Source organism: Muntiacus reevesi, chromosome 2, assembly GCF_963930625.1.
Source record: "Muntiacus reevesi chromosome 2, mMunRee1.1, whole genome shotgun sequence".
Taxonomy (NCBI): Eukaryota; Metazoa; Chordata; class Mammalia; order Artiodactyla; family Cervidae; genus Muntiacus; species Muntiacus reevesi.
Window position 1 is genome coordinate 61,122,310 of NC_089250.1, and position 23,434 is coordinate 61,145,743.

The following is a 23,434-nucleotide window of genomic DNA, read 5'->3' on the forward strand; positions in this document are numbered from 1 at the left end:
CTGTTCTCATCCCCGCCCCTGGTCTCATCCCTGCCTCTGTTCTCATCCCCGCCCCTGGTCTCATCTCTGCATCTGTTCTCATCCCTGCCCCTGGTCTCATCCCTGCATCTGTTCCCATCCCTGCTCCTGGTCTCATCCCTGCATCTGTTCTCATCACTGCTCCTGTTCACAGAAGTGGCTGCCCAGGAGGCAGGGAGCCTTTTACACAGGCCACACTCTGTCTGGTCCAGCTCCCCTGACATATGCCCCAGTGCTCCACCCACATCCCTCACGTCAGCCGGATCCTTGTTTCTCCAAACCTCAGGAAACTGGAGTCCCAAGTCTGCCTCCCAGCAGGTCTGTGGTTTACCAGATGCCACAAATATTTACTTTGGAGACCTCAATCTAAATGCAGAGGGTGTGTAGGATATAAGGCTGGGCTTCCAGACCCAGTGCCCAGGCAAGAAGAGCAGCAGGCTGAGGCATCCGTGTGTCCAGGTAAATCTGCAGGGAAGGGGCGAAGGGCCTACGTCACCAGGAAGGGTCTGACCTAGAGACACCTGCTGGGGTCAGGTCAGGAGCAGGAGAGAGGCCTGACCCCAGGGTAAGGCCCCTCTCAATCCACTAGGACCCCGTTAGGGTCAGGGCTGGGGGTAGAGAGGAGTCCAGCTTTCTCACCCAGGAGACAAAACAGCAATGAGGAGGGAACTGGACTGGCCCCATCTCTCCCTGACCTCATTCCAGTGACATTAACTCACTCCACGCACACAAGCTGCTCTATGGTCAGCCCTGGGCTGGGGTGATTCTGAAGACAAAACTATCAGACTATCCTGGACCCCAAGATACTCCCAGGATGGACCAACATGCCATGCTCAAGGAAAACCAAGGGACATGGTGGTAGAGGACAGTCAGGGAAGGCTTCCTGAAAGAGGTGATATATTGGTGGAGAAGCTGAATAGAAATTGGCTGGACAAAGGAAGAGAGAAGGGTATCTCGTGCAAATGGGACAGCACAGTCAGAGAGGCAAAAGCCAGGAGGTGAGATGCAACGTGGTGGGTGGGCATATGGTGCTTGGATTTGTAGAGAAGACAATTTTCCACAGGAGGGGAGGCTACCATCCACTTGCCCCCCTGAGAGCCTCTGATCAGAGAACAAAGCAGTGTGAGTTAATAATGAAGGGAAAACAGGGTCAAGATACTTGAAACAAAAAGACTATGGAGTGGGGATGGGGGGCTTCCTGGGCAAAAGAGCAGGTGCAGGGAGGGCGTCCCCTCTGTCTTCTGGCTTTGACTGCAAGGTGGCTCCTTCTGACCCCAGTATTAGTGACAATAACTGTCATTATTAGAACAACGGCTAACCCTCATTGGGCACTTGTGGCATATGAGGCCACAAAGGGATGGTCCCATTGAATCCTCCCAACAACCCTGCAAGGTAAGTATCATTATTATTACCCCTTATTTTATAGATGTGGAAACAGACAGAGAGGACAAGCCACTTGCTTGAGAACACACAGCAAGTTGTAGAGGCAGCCCGCCCACTCGGGTCTGTCTGACTCCCAGGCCCACAACACTTCTCTTCCTCCTTCAGGCATCCAAGACTCAGGAACGAGGGTCCTATGAATCGACAGCAGTTCTCATGGCCCAGACCTCCCCAGTTTCAGAAACTCATACTCCCCCATTCTTCTAGGGCTCCCAGGGCCATTCATTCATTCAGCAACCACTTATTAAAGCACTGTGTGCTATGCTGGGTCCTGAGGACTCAGAGGGGAGCAGGTAGACCCAATCTGTCCTCCTGGAGCTCACAGTCTGGGTTGAGCTGGGGGACCCTGCGAATTAAGCAAACAGCTTTCCTACCACTTTGCTTCCTACCTGAATGCTCATCTTCCAACCTGCACTTCCCATCCTGGGCACACACTAGCCCCCAGGGCGACCTTTCTCCAAGTGTGGTCCAGGCTCTCAGGTTACAGGAGAAGGAAATCTCTACAGAGAAAGGGACACATGAGTGGAGTTTTCAAGAATGAACAGTTCAGCAGGCAGATAAGGAAGGGGGACAGCATTGCAGGAAGCAGGAAGAGCAGGGCAAAGACCAGATGGGAGAGAACAGGGTTTGTTCTGGGAACTTCAAGCAGCTTGGAATGACTGGAACTTCGTAGAGCAAGAGGGGAAACCCAGGGAGGGAAGTTGGCTGAGGTTGAGCGCTTTAAGTGCCACAGTGATGGGTGGGGAAAAAAAACAGAAGCAAAAATGTTTTGTCCTGAGCACTGAATGTGGATGTCCTGTAAGAAAATAATTAATATTTAACAAGTGCTCACCTTGCAAAAGCATGCTTGCATGCTAAGTTTCTTCTGTAGTGTTCAGGTCTTTGTGACCCTATGGACTGTAGCCCACCAGGCTCCTCTGTCCATGGGATTCTCCAGACAAGGATACTGCAACGGGTTGCCCTACTCTCCTCCAGGGTTTCTTTCCAACCCAGAGATCAAACCCAAATCTCTTACATCTCCTGCTCTGGCAGGCAGGTCCTTTACAACTAGCACCACCTGGGAATCCTGCCATGCAAAAGGCACATTGCTAAATGCTTTCTAGATATTATCTCATTTAATCTCGACTCCATGAAGTAGCAGTCATGATGCCTATTTTCCAGATGAGAAAACTGAGGCACAGAGAGGTTAATTTGATTGTCAAAGGACACAGAGACCCAGTCAGGCTCCAGAGCCTACTCTCTTAACCATCTCACTAAACAGCCTCTCCTGGACTTTATGACCCCAAGTCACCAGGTGTGGCAGGCCTGGCCTGGGCCTTCTCTGCTCAGCTAATGGAGCCTTCTGTGCTCATCCCAGGTTCTGCCACGTGCCACCTGTCAACCCCAAAGAAGATGGCCTACCCGTGGACCCTCACCTTCCTCTGTGGTTTGCTGGCAGTCAAGCTGGTAGGAGCCACCTTAAGCCCTCCTGTGGTTCTCAGTCTCAGCGCAGAAGTCATCAAGCAGAGTAAGTCTTGGCCGCCCAGCCCTTATCACCGCAAGGCAAGGGGGCAGGTGGAGCAGCCCTCCAAGGGAGGGAGGGAGTTCCCCATCACTAGGGGTATACAAGGCATGGTTGGATCTCAAGTTTTGAGTGAGATTCAACAGGGTGAGTTACAAAGGTTGGAAGGGTCTATGATCTCAAGTATTTATGATTCCAAGATCCCTTTTTAAATGCCATGATTCTAAAACCTACTACTCTGAGGTCCACAGCCCTCAAAGGAGTATGCGGCCACCACATGCGATGATGCAAATGCCTCTCCGGCTGCTCTTGCCTATACCCCGTTGACAGAGCCCCTCCTCTGGGTTAGACCTAGTATGCAACTAGTCTCCAAAGCAAGCACCTTCAGCTGGGATTCTGGTTGCCTGCACCCCAGGCTCAGCTTTATCAAGCTCCGGCTCTGTGCCCCTGGCAGTGCCCTGAGCTTTGGCTTCCTCCTCTGCAAGAGGGCCTCCCCGCTCCCTGGGTTGTCAGGATCATCCAATAAGACAGAAAGTGATAACCGCTTAATGACCTCTACAGCTGAAGTCCTCAGCCTCAGCACTGCTGCCTTCGGGGACTGAATACCTCTTTGTTATAGGGGGAATGCTGTCCTGGGCCTTCTAGTTGTTTAGCGGCATCCTCGGTCCAGCTGTGACACCAAAAACCGTCCAACTGGCGCACACACCAACCTTCTGTATACAGTGGGCCTGGGCTGTGGCCTGTGCGTGGGCCAGGTCCTACACAGCTGAAAGGCACTATAGCCTGTGGATATAGGATAGATATATATCCACTAGAGAGGATGGATCCACTAGGATGGAAGGGGAGCTGAGAACTCCAGGCACTCCTGGGGGAGGCACATATGCTCTGGGCCCACACTGAGTTGCAAGCACATGGAATTTTAGCCAGAAGGAGCTTGGAGAGGGGCAGCCATTTAGGTTCCCCAGCAGCAGAGTCTGAGTCGAGGAGCTGTGTGCAAGGGGGTGGTTTTGGAGGTGATCCCAGGCAACAGCTGCAGAAGAGTGGGAAGCAAGTCAGGTAAAGGCAAGCCAGTTATCACTGGGAACTGGGGCTCAGTCCCACTGGGCAACTGCGTCAGTCAGGGCCAGTCAGAAGGCAGAAACCACACAGTAAGTCCAACAGATGGGTTTGTATCAGATATTATTGGCAAGAACTGAAACACTGGGAAACCAGCTAAGAAGGAAAAAAGAGAGAATGCCAAAAAATCCGCTAGGGGTTGGGATGCAGCAAGAAGCTCAAATCCAAGTACAGAAAAAACCTGGTGGGGAGAATCCTCCCCAAGAACTCATGGGGGGAGAAGGTTGAAGCCCCCAGAATGGTGGGGAAATTCCCCGAACTGTCCCAGGTCAGAGTCGGTCCTTGGTTGACAGATTGAGGCCAGATGGCAGAGAACTGCCTGCCAGGGAGCCAATGGAATTCTCTGCAGGAGGGACTACCACTGATCCACCGGGAAGCTGTCTCTGGCAACTTCCTAGGAGGGACCCGGGGGTCACTGGATGCCCGAGGAAATCCACTCAACTCCCAGCCCAAAGTCCTGGGAGGTGACACGACTGGAGCTAGGCAGAGGAGCATGCCAGGGCCAAGCTTCTTATCCCTCCTCCATGTCCCTCCAGAACCTCGACAGCCAGTACTGAACAGTGCGCTGGCTGGCAAAGGAGGCGTATTTGTGGGGGCCAGCTCCATCGTCACAGTGCAGACAACAAGGCTGGCTTGGACACAGCGGGGGACACACATCCATCATCCTGCCCAGCGGTGGCGGGAGGGAGGCAGGGTCTTTGTACACCAATTCCCACCAGTCATTCATTGTCTGAGGGCTGTTCTCCAATGCTGCTCTCAGCATCAGCTCTCCAGCACTCTGACCTGCTCGTCACACAAGACAAATGGGCTCCAGTCATCAGGGGAGACATACAGCAGGGACCAGAACCCAGGGCTCCTGGCTCTTCCTTTCTCTACCTAGCACCTGGGTCTCTTCGGGCAACAGGCCCATGGGATGTGGATGCCAGGGAATCATTAGCAAGTTTGTTTCAGCAGCAAAACAGCCCCAAACAAGGCCTTAGGAGCTCCCTGCCTCTTGGAGTGTTTGCCAGTGGATAGTGAGAGGTATGTAGGTCTCTGCTCCAGGTGGCCTGACCAACACTCCTGGCGGAGGCTGGCAATGTTCAAGGGTGGGAATGGTCCCATCCATGCCCACTCACAGTCTCCATGTGAAAATAGTCCATCTGGACCATCATCCTCAGAATGAAGCCATCCCTACCCTCACCTTATGTCCCAGTCCAAGTAGCCCTGAGTGATGTCCCCTCCCAGCCTGGAGCCCCCACCAAGCCATTCTCCTTGCCCCTCCTGCTGGACCCTAATCCCTGGGATCTGTCTCCAGTGCTGACCCAGAAACTGAAGAATCACGATGTTACCGACACCCTGCAGAAGCTGCCTCTGCTCAGTGCCCTGGAGAAGGAGTCGTCCGGGGACATTTCCGGCAACCTGGTGAAATCCATCCTGAAGCAAATCCTCTGGTAAGTGGAGCAGAACCAAGCTGGGAGCTGGCTCTTTGCCCACTCCTCTGCCCAGGACACACTTTGCATGCTCAAGGGATCAGTCAACAAGCATTGGTTGGTGTCAACTCTGTGCCTGACCGTGAAGGATGGATTAAAAAAAGCCTTTCCTTCAGAGGCTCCCAGAGGCGTTAACAAGAACCATAAGAGGGACCCAGGAACCCTAAGAGGGAAGACCCCAGAGGAAGATCGCCTGGGATGGGAAGATGAAGAGAAAAGACGATGCTTCTCAGTGGTGGGGATAGGTTAGCCAATGACTCCATGCTCACCAGGAGACAAGAAGAAATGGCATTTGGGCAGAGAGACTGGCCTTGGCAGAGGCAAAGGGTGGGGGGGAGTCAGAATGGCTGGTGCTCAGACCCCAAGGCCAAGGGGGAGAGGTCAAAGGGGCCAGGGCACAGAGGGTCTTACAGGTCAGCCCCAGAAGCTCAGGTTCATCTCCTGAGTTAGGAGGGGAGCCATGGAAATGCTACAGACAGTGAGGAGGGGGAGGGGAGCAAGACCATGCCGAGGGGAGTCCGGACAGGGCTTGGGTCCAGCTGCCTCCTGGACACTTTGGGGGACAGCTAAGATGGGGACCAGTCTGGGGATGATGCTCATTTGAATACGAAGCATGAAACTCAACCCTCCCGTGTCATGTCCAGGCTGAAAGTCACCTCAGCCAGCATCCGTCAGCTGCAGGTGCAGCCCCTGGCCGACAGCCGGCAGCTGATGGTCAAGGTCCCCCTGGAAATAGTGGCTGGATTCAACACGTGAGTGTCCCCTGGGTCGGGCACTGCGAGCCGGACAGTTTCTTCCACTCATTCTCCCCACCCCCATCCTCCATGCAGGAAAAGAGAGTTCCAAGCAGAGGGCAGAGTAAGGGCAAAGGCCCTCAGGCAAGAGTGCATGCCTGGTTCACAGAGTAGCCTAAGGAGGGAGGGGAGGAGACAGCAGGAGGAGACAGCCTGGTGGGAGGTCAGGCCGGCAGGCCGCTGGGGCCAGATCGTAAAGGGCCTGTGGGCCAAGGTGAGGACTTGGTTTTACCAAGGAAGACAGGAGTCACGCAGGGCTCTGAGCAGAGGAGGGATGTGACGTGATTTCACATTCTTCAAGAAGCCTCCTGGCTGCTGTGTGTGGGGGCAAGGGTGGAGGCAGGGAGGTTATCCAGAAGCCACTGTAATAATTCAGGAGGAGACAATAAGAGTGTGGACCAGGGTTTAGGAGCAGGAAGGTAGTGAGAAGAAGCTGGATTCCAAATATGTCTTGGAGGACACAAGAGGGTTTGCTTACGGATTCAATTAGGGCTCGGGGTAGGGCTAGGGTGGTGGGGAAGCTGAAGGGTCAAGACAGCATGGAGTGGCCAGCAAACAAGGCAGGAAAGATCAAGAGAGGAGAAGGATTGGGGAAGGATCCGTAGTTCAGTTTGTGTGTATTAGTTGCTCAGCGGTGTCCAACTCTTTGCGAGCCTATGGACTGTAGCCCGCCAGGCGCCTCTGTTCATATACACGTTAAATCTGAGATGCTGGTAAGACATTTGAGAAAGAAGTTAGGTTTGTTCAGAAGCTGGCATATGTAGAGGATTTAAATCAGAAAAGGAATCCAGACACTGAGCCTGGGACACAGTGAGGTATACACATGAGGGGATGAGGAGGACCCAGCATGGAGCCTGAGAAGGGAGGAGCAAACGGCAGGAGACAGAGGTGGACAGCAATTGCGGCTTGATCCAACCTCAGGCTGGGCTGGAGCTCACAGCATGGGGCTCCTCCACTCCCAGGCCCCTTTTCAAGACCATAGTGGAGCTGCACATAGAGGTGGAGGCCCAAGCCATCATCCACGTGGAGACTAGCGAGAAGGACCATGCCCACCTGGCCCTCAGCGAGTGCTCCAACACCAGCGGGAGCCTGCGCATCAGCCTGGTGCACAAGTGAGTGCCGCCACCTCTCACCGGGCCCCTTGCACACCTGGGAGGGAAGCCAGGTGGTGCCCTGGACCCATTTTACAGATGGAGAACACTGAGGCCCTCAGAAAGAAAGGGACTTTTCCCTCCTGATTCCTGGTTTGGGGCTCCTTTCAGGAAATCTGTGACACCAAAGAGAGCTCAAGGGTGAAGCAATAATGATGGGATTTCAGTCATTGTGCCGGAAATTGGAACAAACATTTGAAAGTGGAGAGGAGGCTCTTTTCTGGGCTCCAAACCACCACTGGCAGGCTTGGGTGCCTTCATGGGTCTCAACTATGGAGTCAGGCGAGCATAATGCAACTCTCGCATTTACTGTCCAGGCAACATTCTGGACAAGTCACCTCCCCGTGCCACACCTCCACAGTGAGAGGATGAGATCGGGCAGTGTCCTCTAGTACCCAACTGAGTGCAGGGCACACAGCAGCTGCTCAAAGATGCTTCCCTCCATCCCTCCTTAGCAGGAGAACGGGGGATATGCCCACTGCCTTCATTCCAGTGTCCAGATAATGTTCCTAAAGACAATGCCCAGCCCATGTCCCTGAGAACCATCTGCCACCGCCTTCACCAGGCTCAGGGGCCACATCCAGCCCTGTCTCCAACACGCCCTGTGCCTTGGGCAAGTTCCTTCCTTTGTTGGACTTGGTCTTGCCTTCTGTAACACAGGGGAGAGGTGATCATCCCTGACCCACCTCATCTCTCTCCTCTTCTCCTCCTGCGAAGGCTCTCCTTCCTGCTCAACTGCTTAGCCGACAAGGTCATAAGCCTTCTGACGCCAGCCCTCCCCAAACTGGTGAAAAGCGAGGTAAGTAGAGTCAGGGTCTCTCTGGCCTGTGAAGCCTGGCCCCCTGGGAGTCAGAGGTGGAACTGCAGGCTGGTGCTAAGGGATCTGTGTCTCCTTTGAGTGGGAAGTTGCTGGGCTTGGGTCACTCTTTCAGCAGTGGATCCTTGTGGTCAAGGTAATGAAACTGCCAAAAGGCAGCCAGGGGACCTTGAACAGTGATGTGCTGATAAATTGTTAACAATCGACTCAGGAGCGATTGGAGGAAGGGAGCCCTGGTTTGTAGCATTCCCTGACTTCCCTGATGTAAACATCCCTTCTGTTGCCAATTTCAAACTACTAGTGTGAATTCACTGAGCAGACATTGGGACAAACATTTGAGCAGGGTCAGGAAGGGATGCTTAGTTGCACATTATTGGATGGTGTTTCCACCATGCCGATATAATAGACATAAATAACCTCAAGAGCAATGGATAATGGTAAAATAGAACAGAATAACTAGGAAGTAATGAGTTTTGAGTTGACTTTGCTCTTAGCATAACTTACTTAATTGTAAGTGTATACAACTTGATTTTTATAATGTCAGATTTAGCACCAAGCTCAGAAATTCCTGAAAATTTAGCACTTGATTCTCAAAAATTGATTCAAGCTGGCTCTAGCACACCAGGGTCCCACACTACGCTGGTTATGTCATCAGGAGGTTGTTACCCAGCAGGTCTTGTTGGATTTAATTTTCCGAGTCAGTGAACACGAGTCCATCTCCCTTTTTATGTCCCTTATATGTCACAGATTAGCTAAAACTCAATAAGTTGGATTTATCTGCCATTATGACCATTGATTGTCACTGTGAATTCCAAGATGTGTTCACAACAGTGGGTCTCCTGGGTTTAAAAATACCTTGTCAGATAATTAATATATTTTTATAATAAAACTTTTTGACTGAAAAACACAATATAATAACTAAACCTTTGGGAGAAAAATACCCATAATCCTCCTACCTGAACTTAGCATCTATTTTTTCTTCTGTATATTGTTTTCCAAATCTCCCTCCATCTGCACTCATATTTTTATGTGGCTGCACTCAGCATCAGTATTATTTGATATCCTCTAAGTGATATCTATTTCCTATACCACTGTATGATAGTCATAACTATTTTAATAGCTACACCATATTTAATCCTTTAAATTTTTATTTGTTTGTTTCATTTTTTGGCTGCTCTGGGTCTTCATTGCCGTATGAAGGCGTTCTCTAGTTGCAATGAGCGGGGGCCACTAGTTGCAGCTCATGGACCTCTTGTGGAGGCTTCTCTTGTTGCAGAGCACAGGCTCTAGGCACATGGCCTCCAGTAGTTGCAGCTCACAAGCTCTAGAGTGCAGGCTCAATAGCTGTGGTGCACAAGCTAATATGCTTCCAGCATGTGGAATTTTCCCAGACCAGGGATCAAACCTGTGTCTCCTGCATTGACAAGCAGAGTCTTATCTGCTGTATCACCAGGGAAGTCCTATTTAATGCTTTCTAAAACCTTTCCAGAGAGCCTTCTGAAAGGAATGATTTTGTAAAACTTAGCTTTACTTACGTGAGTTTTTTTTTTTAAAGAAATTTTTCTTCTACTTAAAGGTGACAGTTTCTTAAAGTAGGGCTCAGCTGGAAATTTTTTTCCCCAGCCTCTGGCAAAATCACATTTTAACTGGCATTATACTTTACTAGCTAAAAATATATCTTCCACTAGAAAAGATAGCAAGAACCTGGGATTATAAAATGTTCTTTGCATAACAGCCTGTTTTTAAGAGTGAAAAGCCGAATACAGAGAGCAATTTGAAAAACTGAGAAACAATTTGGGGAAATACCTGCTTTTAAGGGTGAAAAGCCAAATCCAGGGAACAATTTGAGAAAACTGGCCTTCCATCAATCATCATGATTTCCCACCATGAATCACTGGATTTGAAGCTACCCCCTGTGAATATTTCAAGTGGCATGAAAGGAAGGGGGCAGCATGTTTAAATCTGGCAGGAGCCCACCTAGAAAATGCTAGAGCCCCTTTAATTGTGGGCCGCAATGCCAGCTGCCCGTCAGAACTTCCTGGGAGGGCTTTTTAAAAACACAGATATCAGGGCTCGACCTCAGAGATTTAATTGGTCTGGTGGGGCCCTGGTATCTCAGAGGATTCTAGCTCCCCCAGAGGAGGATTTTAGCATGTCGCCATGGTTGAGACCCAGGGGTGGAGCTAAAGGGAGGGGATTTATGGGAGGGGGTGCAGAGGGGGCCAGGGGCACCTTTCCCACGAGGAACAGGCAGAATATGTTGGGAGTCCCTGAGCCCAACTCCATCCTCCCTGGGTTCAGGGTTGGCAAAGCAGCTGGAGAAGGGAACTGGCTTTTCATAGGAAAACTTAACATTTATCAAAGTGAGGAGTCATTTCTCAAAAGTAGCAATAGGTGGCCAACCAGAAGATTCTTCACTGGGGAATTATAACCTAAGACAAAATGGCAGGGTCTCAGAGCACTGCCCTGGAAAATAGGCTGCTTAGGACAAGGGAGCAAGGCCTTTGGGCCCCAGGATCAAGTGAGTTGAATGTTTAACTTTCTTCCCAAGCAGAACAGCTGAGGCTGGGGTTGTCACTGGGACATTTGGTCCCCATAATTCTCGTTGCGGGGGTTGTCCCATGTCCTGCACGATGTTTAGTATCATCCTTGGCCTCCACCCACTAGACTCTAGTAACACTACCCAGTAAACTGCGACGACTGAAACTGTCTTCAGAAATTTCCAAATGTCTCTTGGGAGACAAAACCACCTCTACTGAGAACTGCTGGAATTTGACTGAAGAAGTGAATGAAGGAACGCATTCTGCACTTCCCTCTTATGGGAAACGTGGGCTCTTGTGAATACAATGAATCTCATAGGGAGGACAGCTGGCAGGTCAGACACACGTGGACACAGGGCAAGTAACAAATCATTGCAAAGACCGCAGGTGACACCAGAAGCTGCGGTGATCTCTGAGCAGCGGTGATGGTTGGGGGAGTGGACGCACCACTGAGTCCTCAAGCACATGGGTGAAAACTTGGCTGGCCGTGGGCACAGGGGGGGACTCAGCCCAGGTGAGCTGGGCACGAGTCACTGGGGCTGTGTGCTGACCCTGGCTGATGGAGGCCCTCATGTGTGCTGTTGCAGCTGTGTCCTGTGCTCAAGGCGGCCTTTGAGAACATGCGTGGGGAACTCCTGAACCTGACGAAGGGTAGGTGCACCACTCTCCTTTTTCCTTGACTGCTGCGCTGACCTCCAAGCACTGTCTGTGCCCAAGGCAAGCCTCCCCTGGTCAGGCCTGAGCAGCAACTCAGCCCGGTAGCAAGAGGGACAAGCATCATCTGATCTCTGCCCAGGATAAACAGACAGGAAATCACCACAGCTGTGATTTCCTGAGTACATAGTACATGCAAGTTTCTATGTGAGTCAGTGGGTGCCCCAGATAAACCCAAGATCAAATTCCAGTTCTGCCACTGATTTGTTCCATGGCTTTGAAAAAGCAGGCTTATACATCCCTACCTCCAGGATTGTTAGTGAGGATTCAAATTTTATGGGAGAGTGCCTGGTACATGGCAGGTGCTCTGCCTGGCACAGAGAGGTGCAACAGATGTGTGCTGGATGGATGGGTAGATGGATGGTTGGATGGTTGGATGGATGGATAGTTGGATGGATGGATGGATGGAAGGATGATACAGAGACTACTGTGGGCTATCAGAGAAGAGGGATCAAGGAAAGAAACAAATTGTATCCTCAGACCCTTCACAGTGAAAGTCTGAATTCTTGGGCCCCTCAGAGAGGGGATTGGTGGGGAGAAGAAAACTCTACCATCTACTCTTTGGGGATCTGAAGAGGCTCATTCAAAGAGCCACCAGAGAGGACTGGGAAGAGGAGAATGGAATCAATAGGTTTTCATCATGTATAGAGCACCTACTTTGGGCCAAGTCCTTGGGCTGAGTATTTTATTTACACTGCTTCACTGACCGTTCAGACAACTCCATGAGGTAGCAATCATTATCCTACTTAACAGATAAGGAAACTGAGGCTCAGAAATGAAATCATTTGTCCCAGTTCACAGGAGGAATTAGTGATAACTCAATTCTGTAAGTTTCAAGTCTGGTTTATTCAGATCTGAGCTAACTTTACTAGGTATCAGCCCTGTACAATCTACAGGGCAAGCATACTACTGCCTCCCCATTTTTGGCCTGGAGAATTCCAGGGACTATATAGTCCATGGGATTGCAAAGAGTCAGGCAGGCCTGAGCGACTTTCACTTTCCCCATTTTAAGATGAGGAAACTGAGGTTCAAAGGTGGGAAGAGGCTAGCCAAAGCTACTAGGGCAAGAACCCCAAGTCTATCCAGCCCCTCTGTTCCCTAGGGGCAGAGCGGGAGGGTTCCCCAGGCTCCCCGGGCTCCACAGGCTCTCCCAGAAGCAGGCAGACCAAGGAACGAACTTTCCACATCCCGCCCTGGTCTCTGTTCTCCACCCAACTGCCAGGGCAGATGAGACGCCATCGCCACCTGGTGGCCAAGTGGGGAATCCCAAGGAGGACTCAAGGGACAAGACAGATCCAGACCCTGCCTGGGGGAGAACACAGATCAGACTGGTAGGGAAGGTGGAGAGATATAAACAATAGGTCACTTTTGTTTCAAACCAAAATGTTGACATAGGCCCAGCTGAGTCCAGATCCTTTTACAGTATACCCTTGAGCAAGTCATGTCACTTTTCTGAGCCTTGGTTTCTCTATCTGTGAAATGAGGGTAAGAGCAGGACCTAAGGGTTTGTGGGATTCCATGAGCTAACATGTATACAGTTTAATGCATTACCGGGTGCTTGATAAATGTCAGTCAGTATCTCATCATTTTTATCATTGTCCTTTTCAACATCATCATGACTCCTGCTCCTACCCCTACACTCCCCCCTTCCTGGTGCAAAAATGGTGCTTCAGCCAAAAGCAACTTCCCACCAAGCCATCCAGTACAGCCCTCCACCCTCACAGAATTTTCTTCTCCCTGAGCAGTGCCCATGTCTCTCAACTCTGAGCACCTGAAGCTTGATTTTATTTCTCCTGTCATCGACCACAGTGTTGTCCATCTCATCCTGGGGGTGAGTGTCATGGGACCTCCAGGGGAAAGTGGGGACATTCCTTCCCTTCTCTGACCACCAGCAGTCAGAGACCATTGGTCTGCTTCAGGTGAGAAAACATGGGTCACAGTACATACAGGCGGACTTAGAAAAGTTTCAACAGGCTGACCACGTCCCCCGTAAACCATTCTGGCAAAGAATAGTCAGCAGCTGGAATGTACGGGCCACACACAGAATATCGACCTCAATGACCCAGTCTCCTCCAGCCTTGATTTCCACCATCAGGGGCCAGATTGTGAGGGACTCTTGGTCTTTCTCTCAGGCAAACCCCTGACAATCCTCAAATATCTGGTGATTCTGAACAGGAGCCCAGACACATCATGGAGGACCACACAGATCTAAATTTCTCTTCCAGCTCCAAAACTCTCTGGCTGTGTGATTTGGGATAAGTTTCTTCACCTCTCTGATCCTCAAATTCCTCATTTGTAAAATGTAAGAACACAGTCATTAAGGAGAGGAGGAAACGATACCACATGGGGCCTGGCAGGCAGGAGGCGCCCAGTAACCATCAGTTCTTTCTAAAATATGGAGCCACCCACCACACAGGGTCTGGACACCCTCTGGGACCAGGCCAAGCAAGGCAGCGTGAAACTCAGACCCGTTTTCATGGACCCCTGGAAAACTGCAGCATCAAACATTTCCACCCCTTCTGCTGCAGTCTTAGATTTTCTCTTCATCTAAAGGGTTTCTGGGGTGTCTGAGAAGTTGAAACCTAAGTACCAAACAAGACATCTAGATTTTTTAAAAACCGGAGATTACTTGAGGGGTGCAGATGGGGTAGGTGTTGCTAAGTAGCTGAGACAGCTCTTCATCTACAACAGCAAGGCCCTGACTTCCAGGCTAAGCTTCCTGGAGGCAACTGCAAAAAGAAAAACAGGCTGGAGGGTGTCATTTCCTTCTAGGTTATTACTAGATACACTGTGGAGCTTAAATTCTCTCTGCTCTGTGTCTCTGCAGGCCAGGTTGTTCAACTCAGAAGGAAACGTGACTAAGCTGTTCAGTGTTGCTGGGGATTCCCTGAATCTGCCCACCCTGAACCAGACCCCTTTCAGGCTCACCGTGAGGAGGGACGTGGTGGTCAGTATCATAGCTGTCTTGCTCCATTCAGGAAAACTCACAGTCCAGTTGGACTATGTGGTAAGTCTCAGCATGGAACAGAGCCTGAAGCCAACCCTGCTGTATCATGGGGATTTTCTGAATCAAAGAGGGTGTAAGGACCGCCCCTGCCCGCCCCCCCCCCCAAGCAGGAGCCTCCTTTCAGGATTGATTTACATACTACCAGTAATGGAGAGCTCACTCCTTCCTTGAACAGAGCCTGCCTCTGACATATATATAACTAGAAAGCTGAAAGCCTCCTGTAACATCCAGTGCCAGTCCTAGTTCTGCCTTCCTGGAACCTGAAACACCTGCTTCCTCTGTCAGATAACAGTCCTGTCCAAAGGGCATCTTAGATATTGACTGGCCCGGGGACAGCGATGCACTGCTGCCGTCCACTGCAGGGCCCACGGCAGACATCGCTCATCTCCCAGGGCCCTCCTGCCTGTTGAGCCTGGATTCTGTCGCAGCCTCGGAATCCTTATTAACCCAGCACAACAGAGGGGTTGGCCCAAAGATATGGGAGCAGGGCAGGACTTTAAGTCAGCTGACAGATCACCAAGCTCTTGGGGAGTAGAAGTCAGGGCGAGGGGCTGGAATGACAGGGTAAGGGGCGTGGTCACCAGCAACCACATTCACGACTCTGGTAAGAATTGGGTCGCTTCTCTGTGTCCTCTGAGAACAGGAAGCTGCCCGCAGACCCACAGGCACCACCAATCCACAGAACGTCCAGGCTGGCTGGGACTTCATTCCGCACAGCCACTGACATAGAGGCTGTTTCCCACCAGGAGCAGACACGTGCACTTGCCATCAGACTCTCCCAGCTTCTCTGGGGTTTGGGGGATCCCGGCAGCAGGACTGCTGGAGGTGTGTCTCTCCTCTCCCCACCAGCTGACCAGCTCTGACCTCCTCTCTTCCTCAGCTTCCTGAGGTAGCCCGCCAGCTGAGGTCAAGCATCAAGGCGATCGACGAAACGGTTGGTCCATTTGCCATCTGCAGCCTGGAGGGTGTTTGCTGTGGTCTGTCCGCTGGTCTCTGGGGAGGGAGGGAGGTGTGGGACCACTCTGTCCCCCCAGCGCTGGTGACTGTAACACACTGCTCCCTGTTCTCATGGAGATTTCAATCTGACGGGACAGTTAGTGATGACAAAGGACAGATAGATTCTAGGGGTTATAGGAGAACTGCCAGGGTGTCTGAACCAGCCTGGGAGATGAGGGAGGGCTTCCCTGAAGGAAAACGTTTTCCAGACGGAGGGAGAAGTCAAACCAAAGACTGTGAGATGGGCAGAACAACAATTTATTCTAGGATCTGAGGAAGCCCAGAGAGGAATGGGGGAGGCCAGGAAGGTGGGCAGCGGCCAGGTCTCATGGGACCACATGGGGCTCGTGGCCTATGGGCAGGCACTTGGGGGGCCTCATATGGGTCTGATGTCCTTCCAGGCAGCAAAGCAGCTGGGGCCCACACAGATCGTGAAGATCCTGAGTCAGACGGCCCCAGTGCTCATTCTGGACCAGGGCAATGCCAAGGTGGCCCAACTGATCGTGCTGGAAATATTCGCCAATGATAAAGACAGCCGCCCCCTCTTCACCCTGGGCATCGTGAGTTCAGTTGTCTGAGACGTTGGCAGCAACCTAGGGAAGCCCCCTGTTCGCTGTTCTTGTTCGCCCCCTCTTGCTTTGCTAAACACTTCCACCACTCTTGTTACCTCACGGAGCTAGGGGAAGGGAATTTTGAACCAAGAATCTGGGACTTTGGGGGCACAACTCTTAATCAGTCAGAATCTTTGGGCAGACATTTAATTCACATGCACAAAAGGAATTGCAGTAGCTCATATACCTGAAAAGTCCAGGTCAGTGTTGGTTTCCGGAATAACTGCATCAGGTGTTCAAACAATGTCATCTTCATTCTTCTCTCTTCCCATCTGGCAGCCTTGTTTTCCTCTGTGCTGCCTTCATCCTCAGGCAGTTTGTCCCTTCTTGGAAGTGCCCCTAAGCCACATCAGGCTTATAACCTATCAGCTTGGCAACCTCAATGGAAAAACTTCTCTTTCCCAGTAATTCCAGCAAAAGTTCCAAAGCTGACTCTCACTGGATTACTTAGGGTCAAATGCTCACTCACGAACCAATCAGTGTGACCATAAAAATGAAATATGTAAATTTCCTGAGCTGAGACACACACACACACACACACACACACACACACACACACACACCCTACACTGGGAGATTGGGGTTGGCTGTATCCAAACCACAGGCCTAGAGAGAAAAGGGATAATTCCTCTTCCTCTTCCAAAGGATGAACAGAAGTAAATCATCTCCAAGTAAGTTCTGAATTGCTTTTCCCAGTAACCAAGGCAGGTCAGATCTCAGAGCTACCATTTAGAAGGACCCTCTGGATAAAGATCTGGGGGTGGGCTCATCAAAGGACCGGCCCAGTAAAAGATATCTTAGGTAGGGTCCCTAGAAACAGGCCCAAGACAAAGACCCTTAGAAAAGTGCTGTACTAGGGGAGAGCTCCCAGGAGAAGGACCAAGCAAGGATGTAGCCTCACCTGGAAGCTGGCTTCTGCTTCATCCCACAGTGAGCTCTGGAGCATGGTGGCACCACGGGGTTGAGCCCAGGCTGAAACAAGAAGGCCGGCCTCTTGTACGCCCTTGTCTGTCAGTCACTGGTCACTAAATGCCCCCAAAGTAGGAAGAACACAATCTCCCAGCAAGGTCGATCCAGCAAAGGCAGGTCCTCAGATCAGGGAACGGCGGGGAACTGTTGGCAGCAGCGACACTCAGCAGCTGAGGAATGGGCGCCCCACCTAAAAAAGGGGGATCTGAGTAGGGCACCAACTGCATCCTACAGAGGACAAGGGGAAGGAAGAGACAAGGCAAGATCCAAGGTTGGGCCCTGGATAAGCGAGGCCTTCCATGCCAAGCCAAGGAGAATGGACAGCACCCGGTTGTCGGAGGCCAAAGTTACCCTCTCCTTCCAGGAGGGTAGCTGCAGGCCCTGGGCAAGCTGTCCACGCGCCTTGTCATGGGGCCCCACTCACACAACTACAGGGTGCATGGAGCCCTGGCTTCCCGTGGGGGTGCGGGGGTCCCCTGATCCCCCGACAAGCAGGGAGAAGGGACTGACCCCAGCCAGCCTCACTCCCTGGGGACGTGCCCTCCGTGGCCAATAGCAGGCACTTTTCAAAGGCCACCATCCTTGGTCAGGGAACTAAGACCCACATGTTGTTCAGTCGCTCAGTCGTGTCCGACTCTTTGCCACCCCATGGACTACAGCATGCCAGGCTTCCCTATCCTTCACTACCTCCTGGAGTTTGTTCAAACTCGTGTCCATTGAGTCAATGGTGCCATCCAACCATCTCATCCTCTGCCACTTCCTTCTCCTCCTGCCCTCAATCTTTCCCAGTGTCAGGGCCTTTTCCAGTGAGTCGGCTCTTCACACCAAGTGGCCAAAGTGTTGGAACTTCAGCTTCAGAATCAGTCCTTCCAATGAATATTCAGGGTTGATTTTCTTTAGGATTGACTAGCTTGATCTCCTTGCTGTCCAAGGGACTCCCAAGATCTTCTCAAGCACCACAGTTCAAAAGCATTCCACCTGGCATAGCCTAAAAAGAATTAAAAATTAAGAAAAGGCCTCCAAGTCCAGGCCTGCCAGAGAAGTCTGTTCTCTGGGTACAGCTGCCCCGGAGCCTAGTACTCAACTCACCTGAGTCTAAGGGTCAAGATGCTGGATATATCTACCTGTGTTTGAGGCTGGCTTAGTTTCTGACTTTTGCAATAATAACAACCGGTTAACAGTCACCATCCTGCCTGTCCCTCAGTTTACACACCTCTACAATGGGATAATAATAGGACTTATTTCACAGAGTCATGAGGATAAAAGGAGATAATCAGATAAAGCTCATAAAACACCATCTGACACAAGGAGGGCTCCCGTGGATATTGGCTACTGTCATCATTGTCATCATCAGCAATCCTATGTGCAACCTTTTCATTGGGGCATGGGTACAGGTACCAGCCCTGTACCCATAGAGAAGGAATCTGAGGCCCACAGAGGTCAGACCCTTTCCCAAGGTCACAGCCAACAGCTGAGATTCAGACCATGTCAGCTTAACTCCGGAGCTTCCGTGCAAAGCCCCACACCCAACCCCTGACAAAAATCCTCTAAATAAATGGGTCCTGGGTTTCTCTTGTTGCAGGAAGCCTCCTCGGACCTTCAGTTTTACACCGAAAATAATCTACTTGTGCTCAGCTTTAATGAAATCAGGTAAATATAAAAATCACTGAGAAGGTTCTGGAGATGGAAATGAGTCTGCCAGGTGACCACTGCTTTCTTTAAACACCCAGTATCTTAAACCTCTGGGGTGTGAGTGTTGAGTGAAGGCTGCTTCGGGATGGGCAGAAAGTGAAAGGCCGCCTTGCCTGGATGGCCTCCTCCATTCGCCATGGTCTTCACTCCTGGGGGTGATCTTTCTGCCTGCTTTTTTGGCAACTATATGTTTGCTATCTCCTCCGCTTCCCCCACACATTACAATGTAAGCTCATTCCAGTGTATGAGGGCATTATAATGTAAGCTCATGAAGCAAGGCTTTTATGTGGGTCCCTGCTGTATCCAGAGCCTGCACCGTGTCTGGTGCATAGTAGGTGCTCAGTAAATAGTTGTTGAATGAATGGATGGATGAATGAATGGATGCGACTCCAAGGGACCAGCCTCATGGGCATCTTCTCTTGCAGAGCTGATCGGATCCACCTGATGAACTCAGACATTGGCGTGTTCAAAGTGAGTATGAACAGATTTTCCTTGCGGATGCAAGAGATTGCCCAGGATGATCCATCTCAAAAGGAGACAGTGCCTAGGAATGGCTTTGAACAAGGTCCCCATGGGCAGCTCCATGGTGAGCGGGCCAGCCTCCCCGATCTTAGCCACAAAGTCCAACTTCCTGGCTCAGGTGTTTACTGAGCACCTACTGTAAGCCAGATACAGCTGAGAGTCTACACATTTGCAAACACACAGATACACACAGACTTACCTTCTGTAAAGTTTTGACCATAAATTAGAAAGCAAATCTATTTTATAACACATTTTGCTCATATAGACTCATCTCAGTGACCCTGGGCAGCCCCTTTTCCTGAATCCTGTTTACCTCAAGAGTCAAAATGAATCAGAGATCTCAAATTGGCTGAATCCTCTCTTCTGCCATGGAGGGATATTTGTTTCTTTGTTTGGGTGGGGGAGGCATATTTTTCCACCCTTTTGTTTTGCCTCTTAATTCTTTTTTAAATATTTTTAATGGGGTGGTTTCCACATGAAAATCGGGACTTCTGGCTTCCTTTGAGAAGTCAAAAACTCAGGAAACAGGATGAAATTCCTTTGGAGAATTCTGTTGGAACAGAGCAGTGGAGCCCTAGAGACTGGGGGCCCAGTATGCATCCCAGAATGTACCCCAGTCTCCCCACCTGCCTGATCTAGGGCAGGTTGGTTTGTTCCCCCCACAGCATGTCTGACCCTTGAGCCCTTGCAGCTCTGACCAGCAGGGAACCTGTGATTCAGCATCTTCACCTGCTGCCCTCACCACAGGGCAGGGCCATGCCCATCTGAGGAATGGCTGAGAGGACTTCAGATTCTCAGCCAGGGTGATGAAGCCATTTCTCTTTCACAGCCTAAACTTCTGAACAACATCACCACCGAGATCCTCACCTCCATCCTGCTGCCAAACGAGAATGGTGCGTCCCTTTGCTGTCTGATTCCCTGCTCCCCGGGACATTGAGAGCAGGCACTTTACCTTTCCTGCCTGTGTCTCCGTGTGGGGCCCCTTTCACTTATTTTCCACCTATCCTCAGAGCTTTGTTTGAATTCCGCCTCCTCCAGGAAGCCATCCGGGTCATCCAGCTGGAAATGAGCTCTCCCATCTCCAACACCCCAGCCCAGTTTGCTCACTCATGCCAGAACTTAGGCATCCACTGAGGGTGCAGGCAATGCCCCAGGCTCACGGGCTAACAGCAGGAGAGAGACAGAAGTGGAAACAGACAACCAGGGCATGCTCAATGGACTTCTGATACACCTGGGCTCTGGTGCTGATTCTTCTGCTGGCTGCCTGGCCTTGAACAAACTACCTTATCATCCTCAGCCTCAGTTTCTCCATCTGTAAAGTGGGGAAATAGCAACACCTTCCTCAGAGGCATAAAAAAGATGCTTTTACAGAGAAGCGAGGGGGCGCCTGACACAGCCAGTACCCAACAGTTCTTGCTGTTGTTGGCTATGGCTGGCATTGCTATTTGTGTCACTAGTGAAGGAAGCCAAGAGAAAAGGGGGAATTATTCTTATTGAACCTCAGGTCATGGGGGCGGGTGAACTGGTAACCTATGTCCACCCTGCTTTTTTCATGTTTTTGTTTTATTAGAGTGAGAAATCTCAAAGTATAAGCCCCTCTGCTGTAGATGATGGGAGCCCCTGGTGGTTCTTGAGCAGGAGTGTGAGAGGATGTGAGGGTGCCCTTTGGAGCAGCCAAAAGCTGGAGCTGGAGGCAAAGAGTGGGGAGGTGAGGGAGGGTGGATGCCAGGGTCAGAGGACAGGAAGCAGAGGCAGAAGTCGGAATCAGGCGTACCAGGTGCAGGAACTGTGAGCCCACCGACAGCTGCCCAAACCCACCACCAGCTCACAAGTCTCTGACCACATTTGTGATTTCAGGCAAATTAAGATCTGGGATCCCAGTGTCAATGGTGAAAGACTTGGGATTTAAGTCGTTTTCGTTGTCTCTGACCAAGGTGAGTGGAGTTAAACACCTTCCCCCAGGGAGGACACAGTCAGAGGGAGAGCCCTGGGATGGGAGATAGGGGCTGCTTTCAATCCTAGCTCCTCTGGTCACTTATGGAGGACGTTGGGCAAGTCCCATCTCCTCTCAGGGTCCTGTGTCCTAGTCTGTAAGTGGAAGAGGGTGACTGTCCTAGTCTGGGGTCATGTGCCTCCAGCCTTTTCCATCCTACCTGTCATTCAGACAGGGGGAAGGGAAAGAGGCTTTGTTAACTGGCCCCAAAGACATGTTGACATTTGACTCATTTTCAGCTGCCCACCCTCAAAATCTGTCCATACGTCAGCTGGCTTTGATGGAGAATTATGATCACATGTTTTGCATGATAACAAAAGAGGCTAAGTCTAGATTCAGGGACCAAAGAACTGGTTCAAATCCAGCTCTGCCTATTTCTAGCCAGGGATGTCTGAATACACAGGTCATGCACTAGTGAACTATTACATAAAATGATTCAATTATCACATAAGCAGTTTATCGAAGACACGTGCTGCACTTAATTCATGTTGGATGGACAACTGGTGTCCATATAACTGGGTGACTAGAGCTTAGTGTATTTCATGTATCTCTTATTAGGGGGCATTTAGCAACTTTCTCTTCTTTTTTTTTTTAATCAAGTTGCAAACCATAATTCATCATTGGCAGTTTGGGTTGGAAAGGTATCATTTCACTCTTGTTTTTTTTTATGTTTTCTCCAAATTTCCTGTTTTGCTCTGTTCCTTTGTTTTGGACTAGCAGCACACTGATACCCTGTTTATAGTCCTATGTTTTAAAATCTAGTCAAAGGAATGAATAAATGGGTAGATCTGAGATAAAAAGTACAGTTTGAAAAAAGTTAATGGTAGAACCTAGGTGATGAGTATACAAATATTCACCATAAAATTTTTTCAACTTTGCTACATATTTGAAAATTATCATAATAGAAATTTTGGGGAGAATCTAATAGGTTCCATTCCTCGTATCACACTTAGTTTCCTCCAAAAAATCAGAGTGTTGTTAAAAATGTTAGCTGCCTAGGATCCAATGGACACAGTCAGAATCTACACTTGATGAAACTTCTTGAGAGATTTGGTGATCTGCTGGGGTGGAGACACTTGCCCTATATAATCCCAAGCTGTGCACCCGGATACTTCATCCATGTCCCAGACCCCTGCATAGTGTCACTGGTCACACACAGACCCTCCTACTCTGACCTCTCCAAGAAGCCTTTATGAGGTCAGGGTCCTGACTCCCAATGTTAGCGGTCACCTGGTGGAGGACAAACCACCATAAGCCACAACAGGGCAGAATATTAAAAAAATGTTTCGCGGGGACTTCCCTGGCTATTCAGTGGCTAGGACTCCGTGCTCTCAATGCAGGGGGCACAGGTTCAATCCCTGGTCAGGGAACTAGATCCCACAGGCCACAGCTAAGACCCGTTGCAGTCAAATAAATAAATAATTTTTTTTAACTTTTTTGACTTTTCTCCTCCAATTCCAGGAAGCCCTTGAGGTCACCCCAGCCTCCTCTTAGAACCTCAGCCCACTTTCCTCTCTTCCAGTGAAGACCTGAACTGTGGCCTCCAGAGAAGACTGTCTCAGTGTGAGTGTAGGAGCCAGCGCTGTAGTCTGCCCCTCCCTACAATCAATAAACTGTGAATCCTGCAGTCCAGAGTGTGTCTTTGTCCCAAATCAGGGTCATTTCACCCCCGGTAAGCTCAGGGACTAGACAGCTGAGCCACATCTAGGTCACGTTCGAGCACATCTGAGTCAATCGGGGCCACGTCCAAGCGATGTCTAGGTGACATCAAAATACATGTGGACAAGGCCCAAGATTTTGACCACCTCCCTGAGCTTCAGGAATGAGCTCAGTTGCTGCCTCCGCCTTCCATGTCAGTTTCTAGACCACCAATGGTAGGACAACCTCTCTGGTGGGGACACACGTTGAGTTGACTTTGGTGATGTGGCGGGTCGAGGGCTCACTGAACAGCGTGACTCTTGGAGGCAGGCTTTGAGCTCTGATCTGGACCCCTCGATGGTTGTTTGACCCTGGGATGTGGCTCCCCTTCTCTGGGCCTCAGTTTCCTTCTCTGTAAAATGCGGAGAATCGTAGTCCCTACC

General features: G+C 50.5%; 1 protein-coding gene across 2 annotated transcripts; it reads left to right on the forward strand.

Moving 5' to 3' along the window:
* The first annotated feature begins 346 nt into the window (after positions 1 to 346).
* BPIFB1 (BPI fold containing family B member 1) lies at positions 347 to 22,905 on the forward strand. Of its 2 annotated transcripts, XM_065919763.1 has the most exons (16): positions 347 to 477; positions 2,816 to 2,965; positions 5,373 to 5,508; positions 6,192 to 6,299; positions 7,304 to 7,453; positions 8,210 to 8,291; positions 11,437 to 11,500; positions 13,309 to 13,394; positions 14,391 to 14,570; positions 15,451 to 15,504; positions 15,968 to 16,126; positions 18,729 to 18,796; positions 19,264 to 19,309; positions 20,190 to 20,253; positions 21,218 to 21,294; positions 22,815 to 22,905. In XM_065919763.1, exons 2-16 carry the CDS (start codon positions 2,851 to 2,853, stop codon positions 22,845 to 22,847), a joined length of 1,422 nt encoding a protein of 473 aa, XP_065775835.1. In that variant the 5' UTR covers positions 347 to 477; positions 2,816 to 2,850; the 3' UTR covers positions 22,848 to 22,905. The 2 variants fall into 2 exon arrangements, with proteins under 2 accessions (XP_065775835.1, XP_065775834.1); XM_065919762.1 differs by lacking the exons at positions 347 to 477; positions 2,816 to 2,965; positions 5,373 to 5,508 and adding an exon at positions 5,686 to 5,792.
* Positions 22,906 to 23,434: the final 529 nt, after the last annotated feature.

Excerpts from the sequence above, each read along its gene's own strand:
- BPIFB1 (XM_065919763.1), top strand. The coding sequence starts at position 2,851 with ATGGCCTACCCGTGGACCCTCACCTTCCTCTGTGGTTTGCTGGCAGTC. Across the intron at positions 5,509-6,191 it reads ATCCTGAAGCAAATCCTCTG|GCTGAAAGTCACCTCAGCCA; the intron begins GTAAGTGGAGCA and ends TGTCATGTCCAG. Across the intron at positions 13,395-14,390 it reads TTGTCCATCTCATCCTGGGG|GCCAGGTTGTTCAACTCAGA; the intron begins GTGAGTGTCATG and ends GTGTCTCTGCAG.